The sequence below is a fragment of the Narcine bancroftii genome, chromosome 2, assembly GCF_036971445.1.
Source record: "Narcine bancroftii isolate sNarBan1 chromosome 2, sNarBan1.hap1, whole genome shotgun sequence".
Lineage (NCBI taxonomy): Eukaryota > Metazoa > Chordata > Chondrichthyes > Torpediniformes > Narcinidae > Narcine > Narcine bancroftii.
Genome location: NC_091470.1, coordinates 312,870,882 through 312,894,663, shown reverse-complemented (window position 1 = coordinate 312,894,663; position 23,782 = coordinate 312,870,882). Strand labels below are relative to the sequence as shown.

Here is a 23,782-nt window from a genome sequence, read left to right as displayed (position 1 = left end):
CATCTGCCTCATGGACAAAATGCTCACAGGCTTTCCTCAAGAAAGTGCTGAAAACATCAGACTCCTATAGGCCGACATGGATTTCAGCGACCCGTGCAAAGTTGCGGCACGAGCAGACATTCTCTACTGCTCCAAGCACGAGACCATGGACTCAGTTAGCCATGTTACATGGTCGCCGCTAAGGGCAACGCCCGAGTCCAGTCCACTACGTGAATAGGCCCCGCCCTGCCAGAAAACAGAAAGGTCCGACCCAAAATGGTGCTTCTACCAATAGCATTGGGGGGGCATCAGCTCGCAGGTGCTGCCAGTGGTGCTCATTTCCTGGAAACAATGGTGACAGCTGATGTTAGTGGCTGTGGTAGCTGGCCAACTGAACAGTCTTCTCCATGTCTGGGAAAGAATCTCAGGCCGTAGGTTCCTCATGGTCATGGGAACAGAGATAATCGTCATTCCCCCACGTCGCTCGAGACACACATGAGACCTCACGGCTCCTCCCTGCATGCAGCCAACAACACTGCCATTAAAACATTTGGCAAGAGGCGAAATCCTGTACATTTTGGTGAGATCATCTTTAATTGGTCATTCATGCTGGCTTCGGTGGACAAGCCTCTATTAGGCCAAATGACATTGCAGTTGGTATTCTCCTGATTTGTCTGGCATGGCCTATGCAAGCAAATCACAGAGTGTGCGAAAACCTGCACGGACTGCCAAACTGCAAAGGTCTAGCAACACACCAGGCACCAAGCCCAGCAGTTTGACACTCCAATCTGCAGGTTCCAGGACATAGTCATGCCCTTGCCAGTCTCCCAAGGGTTTCTCTACCTGCTCACAGTGATAGACAGGTTCAGTCGATGGCCAGAGGTCATCCCTCTCCCGGACACCTCCATCGATATGTGCACCAGGTCTTTCCTCTCCGCCTGAATCTCTCATTTTGGCATCCCAGCGCAGATAACAACTGACTGAAGAGCTCAGTTCACCTCTGCCCTGTGGAATGAGCTCTCCAAACTCCTGGGCAGACAACTGCATTACACCACAACCTACCATCCTTAGGCCAACTGGCTGGTCGACCACTTCCACCATCACTGAAATCAGCACTCATGGCATGGCTCGAGAAGCCCAACTGGGTAGATGAACTGTCCTGGGTTCTCCTAGGGATACACACAGTGCCTAAGGATGACCTCAAAGCTTCTTCAGCTGAACTTGTCTATGGCGAGACCCTTGCAGTCCCAGGCCAGTTCCTTCCTTTGGCACCCAATCAAACTACACAGTCGTAGCCCCTGTCGTCCTTGAGAGACTGCAAAACAATTTCAGCTTCCTTGCACCACTGCCACCATCGCGACACGGTCAGGCACCTTGCAACTACCCCCCAGACTTAACTTCCTATGTATTCGTGTGAAGTGGCACGCACAGGACTCACCTTCAGCACCCCTATGAGGGACCTTACTATGTGCTACAAAGAAACGCATCCACCTTTACACTCAACATTGGGAGCAAGGAGGAACTGTTCACACTGGACCATTTGAAACCAGCGCACCTGGACCTGTCACAATTAGTACAGGTCCCCCCCACCGGTATGTGTGGGTCAGCCACCGAGACAGCAAACCTCACCCTCGACACATTGTGAGACCATCGGTGCCGGTTCTGGGGGCAAAGGGGTTGTTTGGCGACGCACATAGTTGTACGGTGAACCAGCCCCAGAAAAAAACTTACAGAATTGGAGAGATTTACCAATTACTTTAGTGGGAAAGGTTAATTGTGTCAAATAAAAATAATGCCAAGACTACAATATATTTTTCAATCGTTGCCTATTCCATTACTAAAATTTTTTTTAAACTATTAAATAATTATATTAGACAGTTGCTATGGAATAACAAGGTACTAAAAATTGCATTGGAAAAACTGACTTGGGACTACGGGCTAGGAGGACTTAAGACTTTTGGATTTTATAAAATACTACTTAACTGCACAGGCTAAATTTCTCACTGTCTTCTTTGTGGAAGACACCCCCCCCCCCCCCCCCCGCCTCCGGATTCAAATAGGAATGTACTCAATGGAGGAGGGGGAAGCAAGGATTTTATCTACAAGTGGAGTGTCAAATCATTAAAAAAAGACAGATAATCCCATACATATCATCATAACGTGGCAGGAAATTAACAAATGTATAGAAAAATTGTAGGGATATCAATAAAAGCTCCACTGTGTAAAAATGTGTTATTGGCTATGAAAGTAGGCAATAGGGTATTAAATTTGTGGTATGACAAAGGAATAAGATATATTAAAGACTGTTACACAGAAGGAATTCATGTCCTTTGAACAACTAAAACATAAATATGGAGTGATCAATGGCACCTTCTATTTTCACCAGCTAAGAAAAATGGGGACCAACGTTGACCCCTCCTGAAACAAGTGAAATGGAATGAATGGTATAGAATATACCCAAATTTATAATAAAAATATATTATGCTCTCCAAAGTGCAAAACTAGGTTTACAGAGATGAAGAGAAAGATGGGGAATCAGGGTTGGGTGCAGTAATGTCAGAAAGAAGTTGGTCAGATTGGTCTAAGGACAGTATGACATCAGTTATAAATGTAAGATATGGACTAGTTCAGTATAATTTTCTGCACTAAATTGCATCTTATTTCACAGAAGTTACATAGACCAAAATCAGAAATTTCAGAGATATGTTTCAGATGTGGGACTGAAATAGGAATTTTTCTACATGCTACTTGATCGTGTGTGAAGGTGAGACCATTTCGGCCAGATGCTGCAGAAAAATTAACGAGGATAACAGGAGTGGCCTTCACGGGCGACTATCTACTTAGCAATTTTATTGAAATAAGCAGCAAATTGACAAAGTATCAAATCTCATTTATAAAAATAGCACTGGCAGAAGCAAAAAAATGTATTGTGATCACTTGTATATCCAACTCCCCACTACTTACAGCACAATGATCTGCAGAAATGAACAGCTGTGTACCTATGGAGAAAAAAAAATCACATATAATTTAAAGAATAAATATGACACTTTTGTAAAGCTCTGGCAGCCATACCTGGACCATATAGGGCCCCAAATACAATAACAGAAAAAAATATAAACACTGGTATTATACATACTCAAAAGTGATTTACCCAATTGTATACTAAGTAAGCTCTGACGGTATGCAGATCTGTATGTATAGAAGGCGGAAGGGAGGAAATGTTTTGTTTTTGTTGTTGTTTGTAAAAAAAGTGTAATATATTGTGTAATTAAAGATTTTATAATTTATATTTTTGAAAAAAAAATCAAAAATAAATTATTTTTATAAGAGCAAGAGTAATTTCATCCATTTTATTTTTGGCCGAGGCCTCTGTCATGCTGAATAGTCCGCTTGCAGTTTGGTACACTTAAATTTTGATTTTTAAAAATTTCATATAGACTGGAAAAGGTTGACAAAGGTGACCTGGATGAGGAGCTCATTAGTTTTATTGATTAGTTTCTCAGAAGAGCATGTTCTGGAGCCAACCACACATTATGGTGTGCAATGAGATAAGATTAACAATCACATTATGGAGTCACCCCCAGGTAGCAATAATATGGCTGAATTCTACTTTCAATTTGATGGAGAAAAAATGGGTCCAAGACTAGTGTTATAAATTTAAATGAGGGGAAATATAAAGCAGAGCTGAATGAAATTAGGTGAAAGGATTTGTCAGTGGAGATGGACTGGTGAGCATTTAATGTATCTTTCAAAGCACACAAAATAGATGTATTTGAAGGATCAAGAAAAATTCCAAGAGCAGTATTCATCATTTGAGGTCAATGAATAATAAATTACAGATTGCATTAAACTTACAGAAAAAAAACAAAGTTTCACAAAGGCGGGTGGCAAGTCAGAAGATGGGTCATTATAAAAAGCAGCTCCGAAAGACCAAACAATTATTAAGGAAAGAAATCTAGAGTGCTAGATAAAATCAGCTAGAAATAAACCATTTATATAGTTATTTTTTTAAAAAATTAACAATGTGAGTGATGGAAAGTAAATCTGGGGATTAATAACAGAAAATAAACAAATGCCAGGATTTACTTCTTGCCAAGACCTATTGTAATTATCCCTTTCTCAATTAAACAATTGGGGGGGCATCGAAGTACTCAAGCTGGCAGAATCCACAAGCATCGAATCCACGCTGCTGAAGACCCAGCTGCGCTGGGTGGGTCACGTCTCCAGAATGGAGGACCATCGCCTTCCCAAGATCGTGTTCTATGGCGAGCTCTCCACTGGCCACCGAGACAGAGGTGCACCAAAGAAGAAGTACAAGGACTGCTTAAAGAAATCTCTTGGTGCCTGCCCCATTGACCACCGCCAGTGGGCTGATCTCGCCTCCAACCGTGCATCTTGGCGCCTCACAGTTCGGCGGACAGCAACCTCCTTTGAAGAAGACCGCAGAGCCCACCTCACTGATAAAAGACAAAGGAGGAAAAACCCAACCCCCAACCCCAACCGACCAATTTTCCCTTGCAACCGGTGCAACCGTGCCTGCCTGTCCCGCATCGGACTTGTCAGTCACCAACGAGCCTGCAGCAGACGCGGGCATACCCCTCCGTAAATCTTTGTCCGCGAAGCCAAGTCAAAGAAAGAAAGAAATTCAACAATTTCTGATTTTGTATGCTATCCTTGTGCATTAGCTATGCTGAAAGTCAGGGAGGTATATGCTGTCTCTTGTGATCATGGGAAATAACTTCCTGTCCATTGAAGGCATCTCTGTGAGACCTATTAAATGGTATTATCCTAGTCATGCTTTTGTCCTGCTGCTTCCTTTAGACAGAAGGTACAGAAGCTTGAAGTACAGCAAGAACAGGTTTCTTTTCAATGGCTATCAGGTTTTTGAACTTCTCTCAACCTTAACTATAAACTAATCCAGGACTACCAAGGATCTTCTGCTCTATTGAACCATCATTTTTTTTGCACTAGCTGCAACTGTGAATATTTATATATTTTTTAAGTGGTACATTGTGGTAATTGAATTTGTGCAATTGAATTTGTGCAATTGAATTTGTGCAATTGTGCCCGTAGCCCCAAGTCATGTGGTACATGACAATATTATCTATTATTAATCATTAGAAGGAAAGTGCAACTTCTGCTCCTGATTAATGTTCTATATAAACATAAAGTGCTTAGATGAGTCTGATTGAGTTTGTTGCTGAGGAGTCTGATGGTGGAGGGGTAGCAGCTATTTCTGAACCTGGTGGTGCGAGTCTTGTGGCACTTATACCCCTTTCCTGGTGGCAGCAGCGAGAACAGAGTATGTGCTGGGTGGTGAGGGTCTTTGATGATCGCGGCTGCTCTCCGATGGCAGCGTTCCACTTGCTAGTGGAGAGAGTTTTGCCTGTGATGTCTCAGGCTGTATCCAATACCTTTTGGAGGGCTTTTGGTGTCCCCATACCAGACTGCGGTGCAGCCGGTTGCACACTTTCCTCTACACCTCTGTAGAAATTTGCCAGGGGTTCTGGTTTCATCCCAAATCTCCACAAACACCTGAGGAAGTGTTTTTTTTTTCATGATCAGTTTTTACTTCAACCATGGTGTCTGCAGACTTTCAAGTTTTACATAGTCACATCTGTTCTATAGAAAAGGCTATATAGAATGAAGTAATGACTTAAAATTTGGACTGTGTAATACCAATTAGTTTCTTTCCGTGTACAGAATTTTTATCTGAACTGTCCAAGTGCAGTGCATATTTTGCAATATGCTAAAGTGCAGATATTGCAAATTCACAAAAAAAACTATCCAATCCTCAAGGTTCAAGTTTCCTTTTATTGTCATGTAATAATACATGATATACTTTAACTTTTATCTGCCCTAAGGCAAACAAAAAGTCATGATGAGCATTTTCCAGTGGCCCTAAAAATAGGAGAAAAAGAATAAAAAGAAAATCCTTTCAGAGTTACTGAGTGTCCATGCATTTTCCTGCAGTGGTCCCGCATCCTATGCAGACACGCAGAATCCTGTTTGATCCTTTGGCTGCAAATCCAAACTTCCAGCACAATTGGGAAGCCTTCAATTGGGCCCTTCAAGGAGCCCATCAGGGAGCGCGCAGCACCTCTCGGAACATGACTCCAATACCTGGTTCGCATGAACCAATCTCCAGGAACTCGCAGCCCATGCGGGTCCCCTGACTGCATTGCCTGCAACCTGTGTGGGGCCCTTAGCAGCTGGGCCCCTCGTTGGTCCACTGCTGTGATCACCTTCCCTGTTGACTGTCTCCTCTGCTTCTCCTTCTCAATATCAGGTGTTCTCCCCATTTTCTCGTGTCCTCCGCTGGTCCACTGCTCCCTGTAACCTCTCGTGGTCACTGATGAATACAGGCACCACTATCTTGGGCACAGACCTCGCGGTTGCAGGATTTTACTTACAAACACCATCAGCTCCTTTAATAGGTCATTTAAAGCCTGTATGGGGCTGCTGACATTAGGACCGAGCATTTGACCCCTTCAGAGGAGCACTATGTCTCTGCTCTCCTGGGTTACACAAGCAGCTTTCATTACATCAGCTCGGGCAGTGGCACCATTTTATAATACTATAATTGATTGTAAGGAAAATTGACCATGGCTGGCAAGTACAGGCAGTAGACAAGGTTAAAAACACTCCGGCCTAATGTTTTGTATAGTTTATCCACTATGTAGTGCACTGATTAAAAAAAAAGCCTTTTCCAAGCAACAAATGTTGTTTTATTGCTGAATATCCATGGGTACAACTCTCCTTTATTCTTGCAATATTACTTTGCTGTAACCCTAAATCCATGTTGCATATGAAAATGTTTTTTGATGGTCATTTCTCATTATCATTTTTTTTTGGTGCAGACATTTTCTTCTGAACACTCAGCTATTAATATAGCTAACTTTCTACACTTCAGTGTGAGAACACTCATTTAAAAGAGGTCTGGAAGCAAGTACTTGATAAATTCACAGTTACAAAGGGAAAGAATATAAAAGCATTTGTTGAAAAGAGATTCTGCAGATTTTTTTTCCAAATATAACACCTAATTTATTAACTTAATCATTTTCAGTTAGTCAGCAATCCAACCTCATTATTCTATTTTAATATATGCAATTTCATTGGAATATTATGTCAAAATTCTGGGCATTCTACTAGAAGTAAAACCCAATTAATATTACAAAGCAGTACAATACATAATAGCCTAGTGATCTATAATAACATAGGGTGCTTTAGTTACTGTGATAATCAGGGAATTTATTCTGTTCTTGTGGTTCCAAAACAATCTGTCAAAGTATTGAATAAAATCAGACATTCAAAGTTCAACTATCTTTTTCAAAGAGCAATCACACTTCTGATGACCATATATTAGCATTTGTTTTGTGTTATGCGTTAATCCAATTTCCAAATAATAGCTTGTATTAAAAATGCCTTCACATTCAGTCAGTATGTTTTGCAATTCTCAGAGTTAATCCAGCCTGGTGACCATTTCAAATAGCCATCCGCATCTGGGAAGAAGCGAGAATGCAAAGGCTCTCAGACACTGAGTTTTTTAAGAAAAAAGAGACACTGAGTTTTTGTGATAATTTTTGCCACAGGGCAAGTCATGTCAAAATTCTCCATAATCATTGCCACTCAGCAGCCAGCAAGACTTTCCAGGGCTACATCAGTGGACCCAAAGGACGTGTTCTTCACCACAAGGCTAATTCAAGAAAAAGGTACTGAGTAGGATCAACTTACAAAAATCTGTACATAGCAGAATCTTCAGATCTCATCAATCAGCTCACAATCCATGTAATTTAAAAGGGTGCAGGTCATTCTCGGTCCTGAAAAGGAATCTACCACTGATCCTGAAAGTTTTAGAGAGGAGTATAACAGTAAAGTTTGCAGACACTGTGATTGAAGTAAAAACACACTGGTGGAGGAACTCAGCAGGTCAAACAGTGCACTTTATAGAGCAAAGATAAAGATACATAACCAATGTTTTGGGCTTCAGCATTTCATCAAGGAAAAGTATTAGGAAAAAACCTTTTATAAAAATTATTTAGATGTATACTTGAAGAGCCACAACCTAGCGAGCTATGAACTAAGAACAGGGAAATAAGATCTAAAGTCTATTATTTTTTGCCATAAACTGCATAGAATTTTGCTCTTAACATGCTTGGTTTTATCCCAAATCATAATAATTTGATTTTCACTAAAAATGTTTCCACTTGTCCAAATCCTTTTAACTTTAAGCCGTCAAATCTCCTTTTAAGCCCTTGCTCAAATAATGATCCAAACTTCTCCAGTCAATTTAATTAGTTATGATCCCTCATCCCTGGAATTACTGTATCAAATGAACTAGACATCATATTCTTCCTAGGTTCAGCATACCTTGTGTGGTGAACTGCTGTACACTCACCAGGTGTGCTCTTTCTTGCTCTTCCCCATCCTGTGACTGTACCCAGGGCTCTGGACCCTCTAAAAGGCTCCAGGACTATAATTTCTCCCCAGAAAACCCAAGTCACAGCACAGGATGACCTTCAAGTTTATTGTAAATAAAAGCCTATAGTTCCGTAACTCTCGTCTTTTAAGTTATTGATAGTCAATGAGGTATACGCCAGGCACATGCTGGCTACCCGCAGATAGCGACTGGGTGAATTGAACAACAACTTCCTCCGGGCCCTGCGTGGACTTGCACAAGCATACAACTTCCAGTCAGTGTCAGCCACCCAAAATATGGAGGACATGATCTGGGATACCTATGGTACAGGCGTCAGGTCGGGTTACATGCATCAGAGGCTACTTGAGAAGATTAAATTAGATTTAAGACAGAGATCACCCTCTGTAACATGGAAGCATACCCGGTGAATGGCGCAGGGTCTGCATGGGGCCGCCATCTTGGGGCTCAGTCCCACAGGCCTGCAGTCTGCTACCATGTTCAATGAGCAAACCCACCACAGCTACAGTCTCCAAAGAGCTCCCAAAATGGTACTTTTGCAGAAAACCAAAGCATTTCCGAACATACTGCCCAGTGAAAGACTCTATGTACTCGAAATGCAGAAAGAAGGGGCGCTATGCGAAAGTATATTGATCGCAGACTCCTTCCAGTCCCACCACTGATGCATGTGCAGCATGAGAGCCGCCGTCAGCTTCCAGGGATGATCACGCTGTGACACGGGGACCACCATCTTGGATACTGCCAATTTCCAGGGATAACCCGCATTCGTCAGCACACTTCCCCCCACCCCGCCAGCCCAACCGAGACGCAGTCTCTCTACTCTTTGTGAATGTCACTGCTACTAACCAGATAGGGTGCACCTGGTAAAATTCACCCTGCTATTTGAATGCCTAAGTATGGATTTCAAGGGTCCCCTCCCCTCCACCAATCACAACGTGTGTTTCCTCACAGTCATGGATGAGTATACAAGTTTCCGCTTTGCCATCCCTTGGCCAGACATGACTACCACCACAGTCATCAGGGCACTGCACAAATTGTTCACCCTATTCAGGTACCTGTCATACATCCACAGCAGTTGGGTGGTCCTCGTTCATGAGGGAAGAACTGCACCAATACCTGCTGACCAAAGGTATTGCCTCCAGTAGGACCATTAGTTATAACCACTGAGGAAATGGCCAGGTTGAGAGGGAGAATGCCAATGTGTGGAACGACATCCTCCTTGCCCTTGTCCAGGGGCTGCCTATCTCTCACTGGCAGGAAGTCTTTCCCAAGGTGCTCCACGCAATCAGGTCACTGCTATGTACTGCCACCAATGCCTCCCCTCACAAACAAATTTTCTCCTTCCCCAGGAACTGCACATCAGGGTCTACCCTGCCATCCTGGTTGACATCCCCAGCGCCAGTCCTGCTACAGATGCATGTGAGGGGCAATAAAACTGACCCACTGATCAAAAGAGTCCAGTTCCTCCATGCAAACCCCCAATACACGTACGTGGCCTACCCAGATGGCTGCAAGAAAATTGTCTCCATCCAGGACCTCGTGCGTGCGAGGGCACCCGGAGCATACCCACCAAACTGCACCCTCCCCTCCCATAGACACACACTACATACCATGGCACCCTAGTTCTGCCTCCACCCCATTCACTCCAGTTGAGTTGTCATGCCCCCAGCAGGCTAACACAGCACTGGAGTCTGGGTTGAAACAACAGCTCCAGCTCCACCAGTCACAACAGAAGACCAGACCAGCAGACAGACTTAACCTTTAAGACGTTTGTTAAACCTTGTGCCCCACTTCACCCTGCTGGACAAAATTAAAAAAAAACATGGGGTGAATGCGGTGAACCTTAATTATCAACCACTGGGTTCTGATATTGAGAAGTCAAAGCTGGTAGATCAAGTGATTGAATACTGTTAAAGAATTATATAATTAGATACTGTTGGGTCCCATTTATTTAACTTTTGGGTGTGATATATAGCCTGTGTAACCAATTATATTGTATCATATGTAACCTCGTGTTTATTGTATTTCTCATAGTTCCGGAGCATAGCTTTTCCCATTTTTCATTTTTTATCTTTATGACACACCCATGACATCATGAAGAAAGCCTCTACTTCCTCAGGAGTTTGCAGAGAAGCTAGTGGAGTTGTTCAAGTGAACCGGTATGGACTTGAAGGGCCGACATGGCCTGTTTCCGTGCTGTAAACGGTTATATGGTTATGTGGTTAACTGCTGTCCCCTTATTAATCTGGCTCCGTCCCGTCCTATGACTGTACCTGTGGCTCCTCCCTCCTGACCCTGTATAAAGGCTCCCACACCATAACCCCTCCCCAGAAAGCCTGGATCACAGTGTAGGATGACCTTCAAGTTTATTGTAAATAAAAGCCTACAGTTCTGTAACTTTGTATTGAGAGTGCATCACCTCGTTTTATAAAAGCCACAAATCAACCTTCTTTCCTGCTCAAAGTGGAAACTCAGGGATTCTGCTTGTGTCCCTAATTACTACAGGAAGTGTGCCCAGCTGCAGCTCCTAACAGACCACATGATTGTATGGAGGTGCGCATTGATTCTCTTTAGAGCAGGGGTGTCAAACTCAAATTCACGGAGGGCCAAAATTAAAAACTTGGACTAAGTCGAGGGCCGAACTAAATATTTATTGAAAATTTTCAACAACATCTGCATGTTTTCTCTTCTTTCAACATATGTAATGTTAAACTTGTTCTTATTAAAATAAATGTTTAATAATAGTTTTGGATAAACTCTTTCCAGAAGCATTAACAAATGAGAAATAAAATATTCAATAAATAATATTTCTCCATAGAGGATTTGTCAAAAGTTGCTAGTGTGCTGTCGAATAGTAAAATCTGAGGTCTATTGAGAATGTGGGAGAATAACATGATTCCTGAAACAATCAAATGGGTGACTGATTATGGGCATGAACTCTAGCAGGGTTATTTGGCATGCCCTTTTTCCATTGGTACAGATATCCTTTGATTTACACACTTTTCAAGTTTTATGCCTAATGAGCTTGTTTCCAGGTGCAGGACCATTTTTAACCAGGAATATATTTATCACTGTGACATGAAACTATTGGAAGATCGTTTTATCCTGAGATTAAAGTTCATAATACTTACTCAGGCCTGTGTGCGGGAGGGCGTGGTTTGCAGGCGATCAGGTTGGACAACGACAGTGCGGGGGCATCGGCTCTCGCTGCAGGGCGGCATCTCGGCGGATCAGCGGCCCTGTCACCGTGAGTCGCGGGTCGGCCTGCGGCAGGGAGGGGGAGTGGGCAATGGTCCTGGCGAGATCAGGCCCGAGGCCTCCGGTTCCAGGCGCTGGGAAGCGGCCTTGGCTTCCCCTGACACCGGCCAGCCCCCAAAACCAGAGTCCACAGTGAGACCCTGCAACGTAAACAGAGGAGGTGGGGGTGATTAGAGGGCTGACGCCAACGCATTCTGGGATTTGTTGTATTACTGTGCATGCGCTATACTGGCGCGGTGGCCAGCGGGCCACCTCTAATACACTTTTGAAATGATCTTGCGGGCCAAATTTGGCCCGCAGGCCAGAGTTTGACATGTGTGCCCTATGCCATCGGAACTCTGTAATTAGTAAGGGATTGCTTAAGATGGGATGTGAGTGGGAAGGAAAGGGTGAGAATCACTGCTCTAGACCCAATTGTTACTGAAATATTTTGCTTGAGAAAAATTGTCATTGGCCCATTTCCTTTAGCGTTCTGAAACCCGTGCACATGACGAGTCAATGAGGGATGATTAAAGCAGTGGTCTTCAAACTTTTTCTTCCCACCCACAGACCACCTTAAGCAATCCCTTACTAATCACAGAGCACCAATGGCACAGGGACGCGAGTGGAAAGAAAAAGGTTGAGAACTGTTGTATTGTGGTAACTCCACATCTGATTAGGTTAATTGTTAGGCAAGTGGTCAGAGAAGGACCCCCCCCAACCCCAAGAAAGGCTTAAATCACAGGAACAAAATAAGCTTCCGTCTCACTGCTCCCAATCTTACACACAGTCCTGATGTGGAATGTGGGGTCGCAGCTCCACGTTCACCCATTCAGATGCTGTCTGTGTGGAGTTTGTACGCTCTCCCCTTGTCTTGGACCAACAAGTCGGTTGCCTGACGAAGGCACCCGAACCCCCCGTTGAAACGCCGGCGTCCTGGGCGGTGGAGAAATTGGCTGAGAAGAGCGCGTTGCTCCCACCCCCCTCCCATGGTTGGAGAGGGATTAAACTGCGATCTCACGGCGCCGGGCTCGTCTCCAACAAAAGGAGCGGGAAGCAGGGTCCACCGCGCACGGAGCGAGGGGGAAGGCATCGCCAACGAGACGTTCGGTCTGGGGTCGCCGCTGAAGCGCAGACCCAGCAAGGATGGTCCCCAACTCCAGCCGCGTCTGTGTGTCCGGGAGCCGGGCGGGGTGAGTGCGGCGCTCCGATCCCCGGGATTCGGGACTCTGAGATCCCTCCACACCTCCAGTGTCTTCATTTTCACCTTCAGTGTGCATGCGCTATACTGGCGCGGCGGCCAGCGGGCCAACTCTAATATATATTTAATATGATCTTGCAGGCCAGAGTTTGACATGTGTGCTTTAGAGCATCTGCGATGCTGAGAATGTTGTTTGTTAACATATTTAGTGAGTTGGTCACACTATGTTTAATGGCCTAAGGAAAGGTAAGAAATTGTTGAACATCAGGCAGAGCAGTAGCAGGAAAGTAGTTCAGGAGTCCACTGTGGTCATCTCCCTCCTAAACATATATTGCTTAGGAGACTGTTGGGAGATATGGCTCATCTTGGACCCTGAATAGCTCTGCTACACGGGACACCAGATAAAAGAGTTTAAGAGCTATAGTTGTGGAGGATTCCATGGTAAGTGGAATAGACAGGATCTACAAAGGCCATGAATGAAACTCCTCGTTGGTTGTTACCTCCCAGGTGCTAGGGTCACAGATGTCTCAAAGCAGCTGCAAGGCATTCTGAAAGGGAAGGATGAATAGCCAATTATCATGGTGCATGAAGGTACCAATGATATAAAAAAACAATGAGATGAGATCCTAAAGATGAATTTGGCAAACTAGGAGATAAATTAAAAACTAGGACCTCAAAGATAGTAATCTCAAGATTGCTGCCTGAGTCTTGTCCTGTTAAGAATAGGAAATGCAGAATAGTTTGAATATGTGGCTTAAACAGTGGTGTAAGAGGGAGATTCTTGGGATATTGGAACCAGTTCGGGAGAGGTGGGGCTAGTGTAAATCAGGTGGTCTGTACCTGGGCAGATGAGGATCAGTATCCTGGGGAAATTATCTGATAGTGCTATTGGAGAGAGTTAAAGCTACCATAAGACATAGGAGCAGAAATAGGTTCTTCAGTCCGTCGCGTCTGCCCCACAACTTCATCATGAGTTGATCCATTTTCCCACTTAGCCTCCACTGCCTGGTCTTCTCCCCATAACATTTGATGCCCTGGCTAATCAAGAACCTGTCAATCCCTGTCTTGATCTGGTCTCCACAACCACCTGTGGTAAAAATTCCACAGGTTCACCACTTTATGGCTAAAGAAATTCCTACGTATCTCTGTTCTAAGTGGGTGCCCAGAAGTTCCCTCTTCTCCTAGACGCTCCCAGCATGGGAAACAACTCTCCTACATCTACTATGTGTGCAGCTTTTGACATTTGAAATATTTCAATGAGATACCCCCCCCCCACCATTCTCCTAAATTCCAGCAAGTATACGGCAAGGGTTGTCAACAGCTCCTTCTATGACAACCCTTTCATTCCCAGAATCATCCTTGTGAACCTCCTCTGAACTGTCTTCAAAGTCAGCACAACTTTTCTTAAATGAGGAACCCAAAACTGCTCACAGGGGTCTGAATATCCATGCAAAAAGACAGAGAACAAAGCAAAAAAAAAAAGAGTAAGTGGAATACAAGAAAATCAAAATATACAAAGCTTACTCAATTCTAAAAAGATAATGAGAGAAAGAGCACATTATTGAATGTCCAGAGTAATTGAAACAATGTCACTGAACTTGTAGCACAAATCAGTGCAAAGGGGTATGATTTGGTGGCCATGATAGAAATGAAGTTGCAAAATAGAGATGATTTGCAATTAAATACTTGAGGGTATCAGGTAATATGGATGGATAGATAGGAAAATAAGTGAAATGAAGTAGCACTCCTAATTAAGGATGAGATCAGGGCAATATTGAGATATGATATGAGATGCTAGTAACTGAATGATGAATGCATCTGTGTAGAGATTAAGAATAGTAAAGAGAAATTATTTGAGGATATGAGCGTAATGGATAGGGGGGCACAGGTGGATTTTCTGTACTTAGATTTCCAGAAGACACTTGATAAACCTCATGAAAGACTTGTTTTTTTTTATTTTTTATTTTTTATTTTTCACACCATAAATCAGATTAGCTATGATATACACTTTTTCTTTTTCACACATATACAGTGACTTTTTCTCCACCCCCCCCTCCCTCCTCCCAAGCCACCCCCCCCACCCCCCCCTCTCATCCATTTTAGGTATACAATCTAGGTTGCATTAAACCCGTCAGACAATGTTGTCATTCAACAAAAATACACCAGAAATTCTACTGAGTCCATTCTTTTCTTTCCTTCTCCTTCCATCAACTTAGGTAATGTTTGTCCCCGGTAGGTTTTCGCTATTGTATTTAATGTAAGGCTCCCATACTTGTTCGAATATTTCAATATTATTTCTTAAACTATATGTTATTTTTTCTAATGGAATACATTTATTCATTTCTATATACCATTGTTGTATTTTCAAATTATCTTCCAATTTCCAGGTTGACATAATACATTTTTTTGCTACGGCTAGGGCTACCTTAACAAATCTTTTTTGAGCATACTCCAGATCAATTCCAAATTCTTTGTTTTTTATGTTACTTTTGATGAGATAAGGAAGCATGGAGTTGAAGGTAATATATTACCATGGATAGATGATTGATTAACCAAAAGAAGGAAGAGAGTTGGGATAAATGGGTGTTTCTTTAGTTGACAACCAGTGGTGACCTGAGTGTTGCAGGGGTCGGTGTCTGGCCCACAACTGCTCACTATATAGATCAGGGGTGGCCAAGCTGCAACTCGCAAGCCACGTGTGGCTCTTTGACATTTCATGTGCAGCTCGCAGAAATATGCAGACTCAGAAAGGAATCAAACAAGCCACTGCTCACGATAGTAGTTTTCATGGGCATGGCTTGCGATCACATGATGGTTTTGGCTCTCAAACATCTGAAGTTTATCGTTAAGCAAGTTTACCCATACCTGACCTAGATGAACAATTTGGAAGTGATGGGTAAGTGTAGTTACTGATGCTAAATGGAGTGGGAAAGCAATTTGTGCAGAGGATGTGGAGAGGCTGCAGAGATGTTAATTGAATGGGAAAGGGTCTAATAAATGGAGTACATGTTGGTAATGCGAGGTCATTTAGTTTGGAAAGAATATATATGATCAAATTGTTATTGTGAAAGATTGCTGCATGTTATTGCACAGAAGGTATTGGGAGTGCTTGTGTATGAATTAAAAAGAGTGGTTTGCAGGTGCAACAGATTTCCAAGGTGGTAAATGGAATATTGGCCTTCATTGCTAAAGTAATTGAATTTAAGAGCAGGGAAGTTCTGCTGCAACATTGCAGGATGGTGAGGCTTCACCTACAAATACTGTGTACAGTTCTGGTCACTTTGCTTGGCTTTGGAGGCAGGGTAGAGGAGGTTCACCAGGTAATTGTGAGATGAGGGTTAGCCCATGAGGAGAGATTGAATTGTCTGAATCTTTACTCACTAGAATTCAAAAGAATGAGAGAGGATTTTGAAGAAGCATAAAATTATGGAAGGGACAGGCAAAATCGAAGCAGGAAAGTTGTTTCTATTAACATAAGAGACTAGGTTTGGGGGACATAGCCTTAAGATTCAGTCAAGTAATTCAGGATAGAGATGAGGAAGAACTGCTTTTTCCAAAGAGTGGTGAATCTGTGGAATTCTCTGCCCAAGGAAGCAGTGGAGGTTACTTCATCAACTAAAATACACAGTTAGATAGATTTTTGCATCATTGAGAAATTAAGGGTTATGAGAAAAAGGCAGGTAGGTGAAGTTGAATCCAGATCAACCATGATCATTTTGAAAGGTGGAGCAGGTTCAACGGGCTAGATGGTCTACTCTTGATCCTAATGTTTTTTTAATTATCTTTTTTACTAACATGTTCTGTCTCCTTGAATATTTTATTGTCCTTACCCAGGTCTCCCTATACAATTGTTCCACTTAGTTTGTACATTCTCTCCTGATTTTAACACCCAAATTGCTTCACTTTGCTCTTCTATCCTTCATTCCTACAGCTTGTTTTCCAATTGTCTATTGATAACATTGTTAATATTGATTCTGTGTTTATGTTTGGTGTCACCTAAAAATTTATTAAATGCTACTGTTAGTCCTTGGTTAAAGTGATGTGATCAAAAAAATTCAAATACAGAAAGATATTACAGTCTTAGAGTGATTTTCACAACCTGGGGCCATGGAATGGTAGATGGAATTTAACTTGGAGGTGTTGCAGATTAGTTAAATCAGGGTTTAGGACTTGCATAGTAGGGCCGAGGAAAGTATTGCAGGACAGAGAGACCCAGGGATACAAATACATGGGTAGAAGGATGGTGAAGAGGGCTTGCCTTCATTGGTAGTGGCATTTAGTATAAGAGTTATGTTACAATGCTTGCCTTCATTGGTAGTGGCATTTAGTATAAGAGTTATGTTACAATTTTACATTGTCATGTAACAATTGTATAAGACCTTGGTGAGTCCATACATGCAATATTCATGAACAGTTTTGGTTGCTTATCTCTAAGAACAATATCATGTAGCTGGAAAGATTCACAGGGTTGTTACCTGGACTTGAGTTAGAAGAGGCAGGATAAACTGGGGCTTCTTTCCCTAGAGCTTAGGAGGCTAAGGATTAACTATATAAAATCACAGGGGGAAAAATTAGGATTTTTTTCATTTTTTCCAAGATAGGAGAGTCTAAAACTAGAGGGCATAGATATAAAGTGAGAGAAAAAGATCTAAATGGGATCTGAGGTCCAGTTTTTTCATATGGAGAGTGGTGGGTATGTGAACAAGCTGCCAGTGGAAGCGGTAGGGGCAGGTTCATTTATTTTTGAAGAAATTGATCTAACTGTCCTGAAAAAATAGGACCCATGAAGTCATTGTTTTTTTTAAATTTGCATATTTATTTTTGACCTATTTCCTAAAATAATTACACAGAGCTGGTGAATTGAAATGTACTTTTTTATAGTACCAAAATCTATTATTAAATGCATTTGCTAAGTTGACAGATCATCGACAAAAGACAAGAATAGTGTGTTTCAGATTTATTGTCAGAGTACATACATGACATCACATACAACCCTAAGATTCTTTTTTCCTGTGGGCATGGCAAAATTATGACTAATTGGGATTACAAAAAATAAACTGTTCACAGTGTAAACATGTAAAGAAATAAAAGAACTGTAAATAGATAACCAATGTAAACAAACTATGCAATAGAGAGAGAACTAAGAAAATCAATAAAGTTCACAAGTAAGAGTCCTTAAATGAGTCTCTGATTGAGTTTATCATTGAGGATTTTTTTCTTTCTTTAAAATTTTTGTTCAAATTGTAAATAGTGATAAATCTGAACAAGAGGCCTCAGGGGATCCAAGCAAGCATGCCCAGTGAGATTCATCATCGCACCTAATTAGTCAAATTATGGAAGTGAGCTATAAGAGAAATCTTGATTTTTGTGACTTTATGCCTAATTTTCTCCACATTTAAAAAGGACATAATATCTAATAACCATTGATTATGTGTAGGTGGGAAATCATCTTTCCATTTTAACAGAATTGCTCTTGTTAGTAAAGTGGAGAATGCTATAACCTATCTTTGATTAGAAGAGAAAATAATATTTATATATTAAGAAAAACCAAAAAGTGCCGCAATACACCACTTTGAATTGAATAAGAGTATGCCTAGCGCACAATAGTGAATTGTAAATCAGGCCCAAAATTCAAGTCCATTCTTCTGAGAAAGAGATATTCAGATCATTCTCCTATTCAGTTTTAATTCTACTTAAAGGAATTGTTTTCATATTCAATAGTTTATAATATAATAAAATGAATATCCTACCAAAATTTTTATACCGCTTTCATTCTCTCCCAATATTTATTCCTAAGCACTTTTTTGACTAGTTTCAGAACACTAGAAATAATGGGGGATTAGCCCTACACAATTTCCTTATTTACTACTGGGCTATAAATATAAGAACTATGTTGCTATTGTTGCAATGTGAAAAGACAGATGAATATCCTAATCGAATTGAGATGGAGTGAAATCCCTCAGAAATACCTCACAGTAGGTGATATTGGGCTCATCGTACCTATCTCTATTCAAAAATTGACAAAGACTTAATGACACATAGATTGAAGATCCGGAATTAATTCATAAACATTTTTGGACTTGTAGGATTTACAGTTACAAGTCCTATAATATCTAATTATTTATTTCAACCAGCTATTTTAGATGCCAGTTTTCAAGAATGGAATTTTTTTTTAGGTATTTCTAAGGTTTTAAAGATCTTTTTATACAACAGCATTTTATATCTCTTCAACAATTGGGGACGACATTTAACCTATCAAATAGACATCATTTCAGATACTATCAAATTCTACATTTTATTTGCTCTAAGCTTTTAAATTCCTACTCTTCCTGACCAACATTTTTTCAATGAACTCTTTGAGTTACAATTTACTCAAAAAGCCATTGAGAATTCTCAGAGGTGCACCAAAGAAAAGTTACAAGGACTGCCTAAAGAAATCTCTTGGTGCCTGCCACATTGACCACCGCCAGTGGGCTGATCTCGCCTCAAACCGTGCATCTTGGTGCCTCACAGTTCGGCGGGCAGCAACCTCCTTTGAAGAAGACCGCAGAGCCCACCTCACTGACAAAAGGCAAAGGAGGAAAAACCCAACACCCAACCCCAACCCACCAATTTTCCCCTGCAACCGCTGCAACCGTGTCTGCCTGTCCCGCATCGGACTTGTCAGCCACAAACGAGCCTGCAGCTGACGTGGACATTTACCCCCTCCATAAATCTTCGTCCGCGAAGCCAAGCCGAAGATGTATAAGGTGATAAAAGACTGATATTAACTCAGAAATTCCATATGCATGATGTTCTGAACAAAACATTAAAAAAAGAAACTTAAGTTAATTACTGTATGAAATCATAAAAATGATCTCATTTTTGTGATTTGTCTTTTGTGAGCAGCAGGTTCACCAGCAGGTTCACCAGCAGAGAACCACAAAAAACTACAGATGCTAGAAGCTAGAATCCTGCAAGATTTATGTAGGAAAAGGATTGGTTGGGATGATCAGAATTTATTGTCATGAACAAGTCATAAAATTCAGTGTTTTTGATGAGATCCCAGAACCCATTGTACAAGAATGGACATGTTAGATTCAGGATCTTCGTATGCTGGGAGACTTCAAGATTGACAATGCTTTAAATTCACAAATTTTGGAACTGTGGCATCTGCTCAATTGCATCATTTTGCTGATGCACGTGAAGATGGTTTTACGGAACTGTTAGTTACCTGCTACTGCATGATAACCAGGATAAGGTACATTGTGGATTTGCAATGGGATAGGCCATCAGCCGCTATTCGTCAAATGGAGTTAACAACTGCTACCATGGTGAGCATAATGCACACAATGTTGAAAAGAGAGTTGCAGATGGAACTGACAGACTCCATATTTTGGACTGATAGCCCCTCTGTGCTCAAATACATCAATCATAAAACCACAAGGTTTTGAACTTTCGTGGCTAACAGAATCACTGAAATTGATAAAGTCTCACATCCTATACAGTGGAGATATGTTAACTCAGTTAACAATTCTGCCAATCTGGCATCCTGAGGTTTGAAATTCAAGCCTTTTCTAAAAAATATAAATGTGGGTGTCCAAGCCTCGATTTCTTCTACAGCCTCAAGGAGTCGCCTCAAAATTCTGATAAATTAAAAGAAATTTTACCATAAGTCCCAGAATAAATTGGATCTTTAATTCCCCTTCTGGCTCACATCATGGAGGTGTAATAGAAAAGATTTATTAGATCAGTGTGAAAGGTGCTCAATTCCATCCTAGATGGACAAAATGTAAATGAGGACGGTTTTCGGAGAGTTCTATTTGAATGGACAAAATCTAAATGAGGATGGTTTTCAGAGAGTTCTATTTGAAGTTGAAGCTATCCTCAACAGTCGTCCAATCACTAAGACTTTTACAGATCCAAATGATCTTGAAGTACTTAATAGACCACCTTTTGCTTCTTAAGACTAAGCCTTCATTGCCACTGGGGTTTTAGAAGGAAGGCATATATGCACGCCATAGGTGGAAGCAAGTGCAATTTATATCAAAAAGATGGATGAAAGAATATCTTCCACTGTTGCAGGAGTGACAGAAATGGTCTAAGATCAGGTGCAATTTCACACCCAGGGATGTCGTGCTCATCATGGACAATTCAGCACCTCGAAACCATCCATGACTTGTACATCAAGTTCTGATCAAGACTAAAACTGGCTTTCTGAATAGACCAATTACCAAAATCTATCATTTATAAGAGGCAGAAAGTTTTGAAAATTTACTTTTATTTTCTTTTGAAATTTAACTGATATACTGTGATAATAATTATTATTTTTTAATAAACATAATAATTAGGGGATGGTTTTGTAAGGGTTAAAATGGATTTCAAGCTCCCAAACAGTTCTGTTTGTGGCTTTCTGGCTGTTGTTTAACATATTTTTATGCTGTCTCCTGGCAATATATTTGAGCCAAAATTACATATGGTTTCCCGGCCGTGTTAGCTCTTTTATTCTGCAATATGGATATATTGAAAAAGTTCCGACAATTTCTATTGAATATCTAACAATGTTCTAACGGCTTGTACCAGCATATGGCAACTGACAATAACATTTACAATGTTTAATATTGTTTAATAAACTTTGGGAAACTCAACTTAACTTTAATATGAATTTGTTTGAATGAGTCATATACAACAACTTTTCTGAAATCTTCCAAGTGCCTCTAAAGGAAAGTAGTCACTTCAATTAAGTCAAGAGAAAAATAATTATTTTTCTCCCACTGATGCTGCTCAACCCACTGAGATCCTATAGCAGATTATCAGCTCACCTGCCCTCTACTCAGTCCAAAGCAACAACATCTTTTCACTCCAAAGATTCACAGAAATTTATTTTATATACATACCACAAGCCAAATATGTGATCTGTACAAGAGTAGTATTTTGGGCATGTTGGTTGCATATTGCTGCCTTTAGTTGTTCAACATAACTAAATGTGTTTCTTCTTTTATAAATGCTTAAAAGATCTTTTTTTTTTTGGAAATATCATAGCTATCAATTTTAATGGTTTACCAAGTTACATAGCACTTAGCATGGGTTTTCTTCATTAGGGCTGCTCAGCAATTATCTGTGCTTTTTAAAAAAAGAGCTGAACTGAGACCTGCATTGCCCCTTCTGTCTCTTTGAATGGATTTTATGCTACGTCCATTAAAATTTAAAAAAAATCACAAACAATGATGGGCAAAATTTGGAAATATGTAATGTGATTGACCAGGTTTAAGATTGCAAAGGAATATCAAAATGTCGATTTTGTCAGGAACATTTTCTGTCTCTTGTTTTTATCCAGATAACATTAAAATTAATACTGTATACACATTAACACTTTAATTGACATCCAGTGTACTGTATTGTTAATTCCTTCTCAATGAGGATGATTTATCAAATCACATTACAGTATATCAGTATATTGTAATTGCCATTTGCTTTCAGTACAGAGAACAAATAGAGCCAGAAAAAAAAAATCAAATAATAATTTTTTGCAGAGTCATTTGTTGTAAATATTAATGGGGCATTTTAGTTAATGTATTAACAGAATAATATTGGAACCAAATAATAGAGGACATTTTTATGAAAATGTGCGGCATTGACATTATTTTTTTGCATACCCCAGTTGCCATCAAAAAAGGTGTTCAATCTTTCTTTGTAATAGTGATCTGCATGTCATTTGGAGCTGAAGATCTCCCTCTACTAGCAAGGTATATTAGAATGCATCGTGGATGATTAACCAAATGAATGAGGTACCAGTTTAAAAAATTGCTTTTTCCTGCTTGATCTTGAGAATCATCCTTGTGTTGGTGGAGGTTGTTCCAGCATACTTCTGACTTATAGGTTGTTAGGGATAACATGACTTTGCAAAGTCAATTCATGAGAGACTCACTGTTATACTACCTCTGATCTATTGAAGTATTGCCCTAATTTGAGAGTTCTTCAACAAAATTTCATCAAGCTTGACTGAGGTATGACAAGGAATTTAGCAATGCCAGTTATTAAAGGAATACAAAAGTGCATCCACTATTTTATGGACCTATCCTTTACTTGTCCACCTATTCATATCTTGAGTGGGGGACAGATGCTGTGCCCCTATATACTCCATTTTTACATGGCCCTGCAACCAAGCAGTAGTCTTACTGTGTATTTTAGTGACTCAAAATATTGCTATTTCCATATTACTTTCTGTTGAATTTCATTTGATTTGGAATTTAGCTACCGGTACCGCATCCATTTCTTCTTCTTTGCTGCCCAAAATTTGTTTCTTGTTAATTCACATCTGTTGAATTTTTTGCTATATTTCCCTCACAAAGCTATATACATTCTTGCTCTGTCATTTGTATCTTAAACTGCCTCTTGAATTTCAATTTTCCTTTCCTTTTAAAAAAGAAAGTTATTTTTGTCTGTTGTCCAAAAACTAAATTGGGGAATACTTTACAGCCCTGCACCAATTTGTTTTATTAATTTATTCTTAACATTCCCTTCTTGTAAGCATTTTCTGCTTTTTTTTCTATTTTGCACATTTCATCACACTTCCTCCACAGTACATTGTTAATTATATCCAATTTTCTCATCTTTTCCCATGCGACTTATTTTCTGCAATGTAAAACTATCAGCCTCTTGCTCGTCTGTTTCAGACTTTATCTCTGTTTCAAGGGTTGATTAAGAAATGTTGGAATTAATTCAAGAAAGAAGCATCAACAATATTTGAATCAATCCCTGTGGACTCATTCAAGTATACTCAGTTAGGTTCCAACAGCATGACACTGCATAATGCAATTCATCTGAAACCTGAATGTTTTATCGGAATACCGTATATACTGATATGATAAATGAATCAAACCTAGCACATGCAATCAGGTTCTGTTAAACTTGAATTGGGCAGCCCGGTTCTGCCCAATGCATACATC

The 23,782-nt window shown here is 40.7% G+C and overlaps 1 protein-coding gene across 9 annotated transcripts in view; it reads left to right on the top strand.

The window, feature by feature from the left end:
* Positions 1 to 23,782, top strand: part of trappc9 (trafficking protein particle complex subunit 9) — a 650,990-nt gene that overhangs the window by 468,399 nt on the left and 158,809 nt on the right. For 2 of the 9 annotated variants that reach the window (XR_011352375.1, XM_069921681.1), the window contains exon 24: positions 22,534 to 22,621. The exons of the other annotated variants lie outside the window; for them this stretch is intronic. Coding sequence is in view for 1 of the 2 variants with exons in the window: in XM_069921681.1 (XP_069777782.1) it covers positions 22,534 to 22,604 (71 nt within the window). In the remaining variant the exon portion in view is untranslated. The remainder of the gene's footprint in view (positions 1 to 22,533; positions 22,622 to 23,782) is intronic. 9 annotated transcript variants of the gene reach the window in all.